The 12,378-nt window shown below is 51.2% G+C and overlaps 1 protein-coding gene across 1 annotated transcript in view; it reads right to left on the reverse strand.

The window, feature by feature from the left end:
• PTPRU (protein tyrosine phosphatase receptor type U) overlaps nt 1–12,378 on the reverse strand; it is a gene marked incomplete at its 5' end in the record, with an annotated part of 81,952 nt that overhangs the window by 38,557 nt on the left and 31,017 nt on the right. Inside the window, 7 exons of the mRNA XM_081086100.1 lie at nt 546–684; nt 1,429–1,465; nt 2,520–2,793; nt 5,261–5,363; nt 5,683–5,884; nt 6,214–6,323; nt 10,213–10,521. Coding sequence (XP_080942226.1) covers nt 546–684; nt 1,429–1,465; nt 2,520–2,793; nt 5,261–5,363; nt 5,683–5,884; nt 6,214–6,323; nt 10,213–10,521 — 1,174 coding nt within the window. The remainder of the gene's footprint in view (nt 1–545; nt 685–1,428; nt 1,466–2,519; nt 2,794–5,260; nt 5,364–5,682; nt 5,885–6,213; nt 6,324–10,212; nt 10,522–12,378) is intronic.

Genomic DNA, 12,378 nt, shown 5'->3' on the forward strand with positions numbered 1-12,378 from the left:
AACATAACAGGGTCCAGGGCAAGCTGAGCCCAAGGAGAGGGAGGCTCAGGGTCCTGTTTTTAAGGGGAATGAGCACACACACACAAACCCCTCCCACCCCACCACCCCACCCCCCACTGCTCAAGGTCAACACCACAACCCTGTAGTCAGGGCAGACAAGTCACAAGTTGGCAGGAGGTCTGCGGGGCCTGGGGATTCAAAATTATGTCATCTCCACACTTTCTGCACTTGAACAGCCCAGCGGGCACAGGCGGGCACAGCACAGCTCCTTGGCAGCAGGCACTGCTTTCCTGGATAGTGGCACCTGGCACCAGCCAGACCCAGGCTCCAGCTAAGCTGCTTAGGGGCAGCTCCATTTGCAGAGTCTCTGGCTTCCCACCACCCGGCTTGGGTCCATCCACAGGCCTGATGCCTAGGCTGGCAGCCCTCCACACACCCGCCAGGCGGCTGCCCTGCCAGCTCCAGCCCTACCAGTCTCTAGCCATGCCTCCTCTATGCCCACCAGGGAAGGAGCCACGGATGGGCCAGGGCACAGCCTCACTCACCCCTTGCGGATGATGATAATGATGGCCCCCAAGAGGAGGATGAGGACGGCAAGTCCCCCCGCACAGATACCCAAGATGAGCCCCATCTCCTCTGATCTCTGGGACACCTCCAGGGGCCGCTTGCTTTCCTTACAGGCAGCTGGGGAGAGCAAAGCAGGACAAAGGATCAGAGGGGAAGACAGGGACCACCTACCCCTCGGTCTGAGCCACAAGGAAGGCACCGGGCTGCACAAACACACATGCACAGAGACAACTGCCCCTCCTCAATGTGTCTCCTCACCGCCCCTCACACCTTCTGCATCCCCGTGTCAGAGGATTTACCTGCACTGTTCCCCTATCAGGAATAGCTCCCATCTCCTCTGCCTTCTCCAGTCCCCCCAGCCTACAGGGAATGGGGGTTGGAGGATGCCTGGGACCTTCAGACCCACCTTCTGGCCCTCCTGGGAGGTGACAGGAGGAAATAATTATGTACCTAGGGTGTGATTAGGGCATTTCAGGATGGGGAACCAGCCACACTTCCTGTTTGGGAGCAGAGACAGTCCCCACACAGGAGGGTCCACCCTGTTCCCCCCCCCACCCCCCCCCCAGGAAAGGGGGCAAATAAGAACCCAGAGCTAATACCCAGCATCCATCACTCCCATGGCCCAACCATAATGGCTGCCCGTCCACAGGCCTGTTCCAAGCCCTTACCAAGGCCCCTTCTGTGATCATGAAGAGAAAGAGAAGGGAGGGGGTTATCCCTGCTGCCCTTGGGCCAAGAAGGAACATGTTTCCTGACCCCAGAGGGCCTGGACCACCCTCCTCTGCTCCTCCAGCCCTGGTGCTCGGGGTCCGGCTCCCAAAGCCCAGCAAGTGAGAAGCCCGCCTACCCGGCAGGACTTACCTTTCCTGGCGATGCGGATGCAATTCAGCCGGGTCTCCTGGAGGCACAGATGGGGGTCTCAGCACTTCGGAAGCCCAGGCCTGACCCTCCCCAGGAGGAAACCTCGGACACGTGTCCTGGGCCTGGTCAGGGCTTGTCTGGTGTGGACTGTAACTAAAGACACCCCATCGGGCAGGAGGGCCTGGGGGGGGCTAGGAGGGAAGAGGCCTGTAAAGAGGGCAATGCCTTAAGAAAGGCACTGGGGACAGGGGACGAGAGGGGGCGGAGCCTCCAAAATTAGGACAGGGCCTAGGTCAGTGCGAACCTATGATACGCGAACTCACTTTTTTGGTTGATTTTTCTTAGTTAAATGGCATTTAAATATATAAAATAAATATCAAAAATATAAGACTTTGTTTTACTATGGTTGCAAATATAAAAAAATTTCTCTATGTGACACGGCACCAGAGTTAAGTTAGGGTTTTTCAAAATGCTGACACGCCGAGCTCAAAAGGTTCGCCATCGCTGGCCTAGGTCCAGGGATCTGGTTAGACGGGGCAGGCCTGGGAAGGAGAGATGGGGGAGGGAGGGGCCTGGAGAAGAGCGGGGGGGGGGGGGGGGGGGGGGCCGGGCTTCAAAGAGGAGGCGGGTTCTAGTCTAGGCCGCGAGGTCTGGCGAAAGCAGGAACCTGAGAAGGACCCCTCTGGGGAGAGAAGAGCCCCAGATTGAGGACCAGGGCCTCAGGGAGGGAACAGGGACTAGACTGGGGCCTTGGATAAAAAGGAGTGTGGTGGGAAGGAAAAAAAAAAAGGCTCGGGAAGAGGCAAGTGCTGGAGTTGCAGAGCCTGGGGTCCGAAGGGTGGGCGGGGCTTATGAGGAGGGCGGGGCTACAGGAGGAGGGGTTTGGGGAGGTCCGGGGCTCCGAGGAAGGGCGGGGCTCAGGCGAGGGGCGGAGTTCGGGGAGCGAGCAGCAAGGGGCTATAGGAGGGCAGGGGCCGATAGAGGGGGCGGGAATCAGAAGGGGCGGGGCCTGGAGGGGTCTCTGGCCTCTGTGGCCACCTGCTCCTAGGCATCCCCAGTCTGCCCCCCAACAACCCCGGCCTGTCGCTCACTCCCTTCAGGTGGCTTGTTGCCTGGAAGTAGATGAGGTAAGCTTTCCTGGGCTCAAGCGGTGGGTTCCAGAAGCCGCGATAGGTCTGGTTGTCGCCCACGGTGAAGGGCATGGCCTCGGGCAGACTGCTGGCCGCCAGTTCAGCCCCGAAGTAGTGCACCAGGCCGCGGGCCAGCGCGGCGTCGAAGGTCAGCGGCACCGGGAAGCAGTCCTGGCCGCCTGGCTCCCGCCGCAGCCTCCGCGGCCGCTCCTCCTGCACGATCACCTGGTACACACTGGAGGGAGGGGAGAGCGGGCCAGGTCAGGGGGAGCTGCCTGGGGCTAATGGCATGGGCTTTGGGGTCAGGCCCCGCTTGGGGCTAATCTGCGCTCTGCCTCTTGCTAGCTGGGCAAGTCATTGAACCCCGCCCCCGCCTCAGGTTCATCCTCTGTAGAAGGGGAGTTATCACAGGCCTGTTCCAGGAGGAGGGTGTGAGGAAAGAGGCACGTTTAGCAAGCAGCCAATGCCTATCAGCTGTTATTACTGTGATTGAGGCTGAATGTGGACCCTGCTCAGGTGAGGCAAGCCCTCAAGCCCCACGCAGACACCTCAAAGAGTCCTCCAGAGCCGGAACCATAGCCTCAGGCTCCACAGTCATCACCATGGGCTCCCTTCTGAGCCTCTTAAAGTAGAGTTAGACTAGATGCCTTCATTCATTCATTCATTCATTCATTCATTCAGAAGATGTTTACTGAGCTCAGACAATGGGCCCTGTGCTAGGCACCTGGGGATCTAGTCTTCCTGGAAGTGACTTCCTGTTGGGGAGACTCACTGAGCAAGCAAACAAGGACACACTAACCCTACACCCCAAATACCCTCCCAACCAGAGGCCGCCGGAGTTTATAGCTCTGAGCCGGACGTCTCACGGCCCTAATGGCTGATAACGTTCCCTGGTCTGTATTCCCTCTGATCTGTGTCTCTTGGTCCCGACTTGTGTATTTCTTTTTATTTATATCACTTTACTGAATGGCCTTTTGCTGTGAGCTCCTCCAAATCCTCTGTGGAACAAAGCCAAGAGTAACTAAATGAATACTGACAAATTTAAATATTTCCAGTCACAGCCTTGATCATGTCTTGGCGTGTGACACCCCACACTGACAGCCTGCGCTCTGGGAAGTAGAAATGCCTTTGCCTTGCTCTCCAGCTGTTTCTTTTGAGCTTCCAAGTTGTGGGGGAATCACCCCAACATCCTGGGATTTGGGCCACACAGGGTCATTCCCTGTCACTAGTGCGTTGCAAATACCAGCCCAGGCCCCTCTCTGCCTCCAATTGCCAGGCTGAATTCAGGCCTCGCCTGACCCTGAGTCCCACCAGGAGATGATGATAATCAGCAGTAGCCATTATGCAGATAAGGAAAGGGAGCTCAGAGAGGTGAAGGGACCTACCCAAGGTTGCACAGCCGTCGTACCTCTCCCTTCTCTATCCCCCTCCCCCACTCTGCCCAGCCTCTTCATCATCATCCCAGAGGGATGCTGAGCAGGCAGGCTCACAGGAACCCTCCACGGACAAGGAAAGGAGAAGGCTTCCCAATTCCTCCGAGACTCAGGTGCATCAGGGCCCTGAGACTCCTGTAAAAGGCAAAACGCCCCTCAGATGCTCTGACACTTTTCTGGGTCTCCCCTGAAGGTCTGGGAATCCACAGGCTTCGCAGTGGCAAATATGGGGGAGGCAAAGCAGGAGAAAAGAGTGGAGGGTGGAGTGAAAAAGTGAGGGGTGTCATGGGTACCTGAGCAACTGACTACCTTCTTGACAGGGCTTGCCATGCCCCTCCCCTGCCCAAATACAAGCTGTCACCCTCTCCCAGTGCATAGACCTTTGTGGAAGGAGGGGATGGACCAGAGGGGCGGGGAGGCTCCATGACTTCAAGGAAAGGTACTGGCTTTGCAGGCAGACCTGGGAGAGAACCCCAGCTCTATCTCTCACCAGCTGTGTGGCCTTGGGGGCAAGTTCTTTAGGCTCTGAGCTTATCTCCTGGTGAGTAAAATAAGGGAACTAGTGCTCCTCCACAGGATGCCATGAGGATATATGTCCGTGCAGGTAAAGTCTCTAGCATGGTGTCTGGCTGGCAGTGAGTATGTGCACATAACCCCATAAACACCCTCCTGCTCTCACCTACACACACACTCCCGCATCCACAGCATGCATCGCCTGCACACATCACATGTCTTTCTCTCACACACCTACTTGTTGCCAGCACCTACTCCCCAGCAAAGGCAGCCACCATGGCACCAGCAGCCCAGCTTCTTCTGGGGAGAAGGAAATGGAGAAGCCAAGTTCTCGGCCACTCCAGAGAGACGGTGCTACCCAGCTGGCTGCCCAGCCTTCTAGAAAGCCCATCCCTGTGTCTCCCTGTGAAGAACCCTCCAGGAAATAAGCTGAGAAGAAAAAATGCCCCAGAGTTCACTTCTCCAAGGTGTCTGAGGGAAGGCCCCAGGAGAAGCCTGGCCAGTCACCTCTCCAGGCTGGACGCTGTCCAGAGAGCTCATGACAATCACCGCCAGACACCCATGGCCTCAGAGGGGCGTGGCCACAGGCATTCTGCCTGCCCATGATCACAGAACATCCGCTTCCGGACACGCTGAACTCGGAGTGGGAAACGGAGGGAGGACAAGGGTGAGCTGGCCTGCGTGGGGGCTCTGGGTCAGAGCTGGGGCCTCTTCCCTATGGCCCTGACCTCCCGCCCCTCCATCCGGCTCTCCCACCTGATGGGCGCACCGCGGCCCTGGGCAGGCCTCAGCAGCACGGTGATGGTGTTCTCAGACTCCCCCAGGGGCGACGGCATGTCAGCATAATCAAAGCTGGGAGCTGGGGAAGGGGACAGGAGCGTAAGCACCACCTTCCTGGACCCCTGTCCCTAGATCTCCTCCCCTTCAGCCTTAGGCTCCTTGTTCTCTCTCACTTGAGCTTCCCTGACCCCTGACCTCAGCCCTCTCATTCCACTAACCACAGTCTCCTGAGCCCTCTGACTTAATTCTCCCTGACCTCAAACCCTAAATGGTTCATTTCTCTCAGCAGGAGCCCACTGCAACCACCCCCAGGAGGTCCCCCACACCCCGCCAGTGCCCACGGAACCCCAGAATTCTGAGTCTCCTCCAAAGGGGCCAGGCCAGGGTCCGGAGCTTACCTGAGATGTTGGTGGTGATCTCGGTCAGTGCCGCCTGGCCGAAGCCTTTGCCCGTGCGGGCTCGCACGGAGAAGAGGTAGGTGGTGCCTGGGTGCAGGTTGGAGAAGACGTGGTAGGTTTCATTGCGGAGCTTGGAGATGGTACGTCGTGGGCCTGGCACGTTCACCACCGGGTCTGATGACTCGATGCTCTGGTAACTGATCTGGGGCAGGATGGGCAGGTAGGCAGACACAGGAATAGGGAGGGCCTCATTGGCCCCATAGCCTCACACCCATCATGGTTCAGTGAGCTAGGGATAAGGCTGGGCCAAGGAGGAGGTCAGTGGGACTGTGCCTCCCCTTAGCCCAGGCCACTGGGCACCTTCACCTCTCTCTCCTGCCTTCCGGTCCCGTGTCCCTGTAACCCACAGACTCTGATCATAGCTGAAGGAACCTCAATGATCACTTCTGTCCACCCACCCTGCACCTCCCTCTCCAAGCTGCGTGCCCGCCTTCCACCAGGGGCCCTCACTATCATGGGGTCCAAACCCACCTCATACTGAGTGATGAGGCCATTGGGTTCCTGCGGCTCCTCCCACTTGAGGAAGATCATGTCCTCCAGTGGAGTGAAGGTCAGGGACTCGGCCGCAATCCCACCAGGCACTGCGAGGGAAAGGCGGCATGGGCAGGGGGAAGCTGGCTGCGTAGCCAGGTACTTGAATTCAAATTCCAGCCTTGCCATTTCCTAACTGGTACGCTCGCATTACTCGACCTCCCTGAGCCCTCAGTTTCCTCATCAGAGAAATGGAGTGATGATAACTCCTCTCACCAAAATTCAGTGATGCGATATACTTACAGCAATTTCCTACGGTCCAACCTATGCCTGAGTACTCAGAAAGCGTAGCTGGCGTTTTCATTACTGTGCAGGTTGCATTCAGCTGAGAAGAATGTTTGAATGGTCCTATTTGGACCCAGTATAGTGGTTTTCAGAAAATATAAACATTTGCCAGGGAAATGAAAACAATTGCATTAGTGGCGGAATTATGGATAGAGATATATTCCTGTCTAAAAATTTCTAATTACACAAACAATATGTTCAATGTAGAAAATCAAAATGAGCATGAAGAAAATTAATGGCACCTACAATTCCATTACCCAAAGAATAATACTGTTAACATTTCAGCATAAACCCTTTGGGGCATGGTTTGGTTTGGTTTTGTCTGCTCTTGTTCACATGTATCATCTTAACAGCAGTCACAGGAATTTCTTCTAGGAAGAGGATGGTCGGAGATTGGAAAAACACCTTAATAAACCACTATGGGGAAGCTGAGCTCCTAGGGCAGGGGAAAGCAGAAACCAAGGCAATAATCAATGAAAGCCAAGTGCTCTGTGTGAAAATGCGCAGTTGCCAAGGCAACACCACCCCCCACCCACCAAAATGATACAAGGCAAAGACAATTCCAAGTGTTGGTGAGGATGCAGAGCAACGGGAATTTTCACACAACTGCTAGTGGGAGTATACACTGATGCAACCACTTGGGGAAACTGGATCTAGCCACCTATGATGGACACACCCATCAGAAATGTGTAAATCTACTCCAAAAAAAATCTACAAGGATTTTTCTTTACAGCACAATTTAAAATCGCTGAACACTGGACACAACTGAAATACCCAACAAGAGTAAACAGGATAAATAAATGTGGTATCTTCACATAATGGTCTATTTAGCAATGAGAATAAATTCTATAGAACTGTACACGCAACATGGCTGAATCTCTCAAGCCAAAGGTTGAGAGAAAGAAGCCAGTCTTTTTACAGTGTATAAAAAGAATGCACAGCCGAAACCGGTTTGGCTCAGTGGATAGAGCGTCGGCCTGTGGACTGAAAGGTCCCAGGTTCGATTCCGGTCAAGGGCATGTACCTGGGTTGCGGGCACATCCCCAGTGGGAGATGTGCAGGAGGCAGCTGATCGATGTTTCTCTCTCATCGATGTTTCTAACTCTCTCTCTCCCTTCCTCTCTGTAAAAAATCAATAAAATATATTTTTTTAAAAAATTTAAAAAAAGAATACACACTGTGTGCTTCCACTGATAGGAAATTCAGAGCCAAGCAGAATTTAATCTATGGCATTACAGGTCAGGATGATGGTTGCTCTTGGGAGGTTGTGAGTGGGAGGGGCTCCCGGGAGCCCGTGATGCTATTTCTTGGTCTGGGTGTAGGTTATCCTGATGTGTGCCGTCTGTGAGAATTCACTGAGCTGACCACCTGATAGAAGCGTACTTACTATAAGTATTATAGTAATACAAGAAAAGCATAAAATGTTAAATAACGAGCAGTTACTGGAGGGAGGGAAAGGAGAGGGGCAGAGAAAGAAGGAAGAAGGCTGAGCAGTCCAAGTGAGGTCTGGTCAGAATGGGGTGAAGCCACAGCAATATACCTTGGGGAGAGAAGGGCAGAGGTCAAAAGATTTTAAGAACAGAGTAATATGATGTTGAACTTGACGTTGTTTGTGCAAGGTAGCAGAGTATGTCACCCCAAAATATGCCACTTTGGCATAAGGATTATTTGGAGCTGAATTGAGAGGGGAATTGAGGAGAAACAGATACAGCAGGTCCTTGAATAAAGTCCTTTCATTCAACACTGTTCGTTATAATGCTGATCAGAAAAAAAAATGATCGATTTCTGGCCGGGGCCACTGTCTTTGTGGAGTCTGTTCTCCCCATGTCCGTGTGGGTTTTCTCTGGGTATTCCAGTGTCTCCCCATGTCCCCGAGCTGTGTGTGTGAGGTGAGTGCTGTGTCTCAATGGTCCCAGTGAGTGCATGTGATGTGCCCTCTGATGGAAGGGCGTCCTGTCCAGGGTGGGGTCCTGCCGTGGGCCATGAGTTCCAGCTCCCTTGAGCCTGAACTGGGATAAGTGGGTTGAAAAACAATTATCTTACTTGTTTTTAATCATCATTTTAAAACGTATGTATAGCTTACATTTATTTGAATGTTTAATATTAGAAGTGTTTGGGGTCATTAACCAGAAATACACCATAGGAACTTAAACTTTGTTTATAGCAATTAAGCCTCTGGTAAAATTGGTTGTGTTATAGGTTGTTTCACTTAAAGTCACAGTTTCCAAGAACTTATCAATGATGTTAAGTAAGGACTATGCAAGCAAAGTTCCCTGCCCTCCCCTATTTGCCTAAAAGAAGGACATAAATTTGTAAAGGTGCCCCCCTCCCCTCTCTACCCAGAAGGAACGAAGTTAATCATTGAGACAACTCTAGACTAGAAGAACCTACACAAACTTTACTAACTAGCCCTTATCTAGTTTCCCCATATTTTTGCCTTCACATAATTTGCTGGTCCTAAAAAGTCCTTTTCCTTTGTCTTGTCACTTCTCTAAAAATTCATTGTTCTTTTGTTAAGATGCCATATAAGCCCAAGTTCTAAACACCCCTTTGAATTACTCATCACTGAGCACTCACTCCCACATGCATGTGCAAGGCACGTGGTAATAAACTCATTTTCCCCTGTTAGTCTGTCTTTTCTCAGTCCAATTTATAGGGCCTCAGCCAATGAAACTAAGGTGGGAAGGAAAAAAAAAGTTGTTTTTCCTTCTCTACGTTTGCTGGAAACACTGGCTGAGTCAATTCACCTCTCTGAGCCTTAGTGTCCTCAGCTTCAAAATGAAATAATAATAGACCCTCCTCCTAGGATGTTGTGAAATGTAAGATAATGTGTGCACAGTACATGAGACAACAGCTAATAGGAAACAGGCCCTACTAAATATTAGGTATGAGTTTGTTTTAATAACAGTTCACCTCCTAAGAGAGAAGACACGGATTACCATACCAGGAATGAAAAGGGGGATATCACATAGACCCTATAGACATTAAATAAATGTAATAAGAGAATATTATAATCAACTTATAACAAGAAATTTGACAATTTAGGTAAAATGTAAAATGAACAAATTCCTTAAAACACAGTACACCAAAACTAATATTAAAAAAATCTGAATATCCCAAAATCTATTTTTAAAAATTAAAACTGTTGCCCTGGCCAGTTTGGCTCAATGGATAGAGCATCTGCCCATGGACTGAAGGGTCCCAGGCTCGATTCTGGTCAAGAGCATGTACCTCAGTTGCAGGCTCAATCCCCTGCCCTGGTTGGAGCCGGTGCAGGAAGCAACCAATCAATGTGTCTCTCTCACAGCCATGTTTCTGTCTGTCTCTTCCCCTCCCTTCCACTCTCTCTAAAAAAATCAATGGAAAAATATCCTCGGGTGAGGATTAACAAAAAACAAAAAACTGTTATGTAAAAACACTGCCACAACGAAAACTCCAATGGCTTCACTGCTGAAATTCTTCCAAATATTTAAGGAAGAAATTATACTAACTAACCCAAAGGTTTCCAGAGAATAAATATTAGCTCTCATGACTTTATTGTTATAGAGCTGGTTTAATCCTAAGCAAAAAAATTTCCTATATGCATTTCAGTCTCAGACAGGGGGTGTCTGTAGGAGGCACTTAGGGCCCGGGACTCAGGGCTGGGGATCTTACCGTCCTCGTCCGTCTGGAAGGTGACCTCCTTGCCTTCTTTGCGCCCCTCGGGGTTAGTGAGCACGAGGCGCACGTGAACATTCCGGTAGGGCAGCAGGTTCTTGATGGTGTGGCGGCTGACACCCCGCTCCATCTTCACACACTCCCGCACCGTCTGGTTGTGGCTGCTGCCCAGGATGTAGTGATAGCACAGGGACACGGTGTAGGTGTGGCACCGCGTCACGTTGTAGCCCAGTGGTTCCCACTGCAGGGTCAGCTGGCGGGCCTGGATCTCAGCGAAAGCCAGGCCTTTGGGGGCCCTCATGGGCTCTGGAACACCCGGAAAACAGAGAAGGCAGAGAAAAGGGGGAGAGAGGAGGAAGATACATCAGAGAGAAAACATCTAGTCAGCTGACCGAAATCATCCCTCCTTTGTCCCCAAGAGCTCAAGGGACCCCCTAGAAGTAAGAGTGTGTGTTCTGGAGTCAGGTGGGGCCACATCCGAATCCTGGCTCTGCCTCTTGCAGCTGCAACCACTGGCTGAGACGCTCCACCTCACTGAGCATCAGTTTCCTCAGCTTCAAAATGAGATAATAATAAGCCCTACCTCACAGAATGGCTGTGAAGTTTAAGGTAATGCATGCCACGTACATGCAACAAAAGCCGATACACAACAGGCCCTACAAACTATTAGCTATACTTTTGTTTTAATAACACAGTTCACCTCCTAATTCCTGAACCGCATCAGGCCAGCCTGAATCAACCTATTGCTGTATTTTTCTTAGGTGATTCATTCCAAAGTTGTTCTGAAATATATGATACAATAATATTTAGAAATCAGGATGATAAAGGAAAGGAGAGCCAAACAGTTAGATAATGCCAGAGAATGTTAGGGAAACAGAAATGCATGCCGTTAAGTCCTAGGGGGGGAGAGGGGAATCCTAAATATAAGATTCAAATTGGGTGGTGAGTTCCCTGGCTGCCAAAGCAAAAAGGGAAATATAATGTTATGTAAGGATAATAATAATAATAATAATAATAGCAGTTAACATTTACTGGGGGCTTTGTATATGCCAGGCATTGTTTGAGAGCCTTTAAAATGCTTTATTTCATTTAATCCTCACTATAATCCAATGGACAGGTGCTATTATTAGCCCTGTCCTAAAGACGTGGAAATGGAGGCACAGAGAGATTAAGTGACTTTCCCACAGTTACATAGACAGTAAGGGGTAAAGCTGAGATCTACACCAGGACAGGCTGGCTCCAGAATCCATTATCTTAAACCACTACCCAGCCTCCCTTTTAGGAATTCACTGTCCAAAAAAAAAAAAAATTACCTCAGGAGAGACAGCTACCCAAACAAGAGAAAGGAACATGTTACAGCTTCTTGATGATTCTGAGGGGCCCGAAAGTTGTCCCCATTTTATAAATTAAAGTACTGAAGTTCTCTCCCTGGCTGGCATGGCTCAGTTGGGTGAGTGTTGCCCCATGCAGCGAAGGGTTGCTGGTTCACTTCCCAGTCAGGCACATGCCAGGCTGTGGGCTCAATCCCTGATGGGGGTTGTGCAGGAGGCAGTCAATCGATGGTCTGCTCACACATCGATGTTTTTCTCTCTCTCTCCCTCTCCCTTCCTGTCTCTCTAAAAACCTATTTTAAAATCTTAAAAATAAAAGGCAACAACTGAGGCTTCTGAAGTGAAGCCAGGATGGAACCCAGGGGCTCAGGCCCCACCCCCACCCCCCCCCCACCCCATCCTGCATGTGTATTAACCAGCGGTATGACCTCAGGCAAATCTCTGGGCCTCCATTTCCTCGCCTGTAAAACGAGCAAAGAGGCCAAGATCACTTGTCAGGATCCTTTTCTCTCTTGCACCCTGATTCTGTGAAATGTAGCTTCAATACCTTCAAGTTCTCTGAGTACCTGCAAGGTGTCCCCAGTTAGAGGAGCTCAGGACACGCCTTAAGGAACAGGTGAGAGGGTACTGCTGCTTGGCCTCTACGAGGATTCAGTGTGTCCCTGTCATCATTTGTTACAAGAGTAATGTGCTCAGGATGCACTTTACAAAGAAGGTGCAAAGGGAAGCATCACCCCAGGTTGCTCTTTACTCAGACACATGGGTAGTCCAGCGTTAGAGGCTGGCCGGCCCCAAGTACAGCACAATAAAACTTTCTGTTTCCACCCTGCCG

Source organism: Myotis nattereri (assembly GCF_964212035.1).
Source record: "Myotis nattereri genome assembly, chromosome: 3".
Classification (NCBI taxonomy): domain Eukaryota; kingdom Metazoa; phylum Chordata; class Mammalia; order Chiroptera; family Vespertilionidae; genus Myotis; species Myotis nattereri.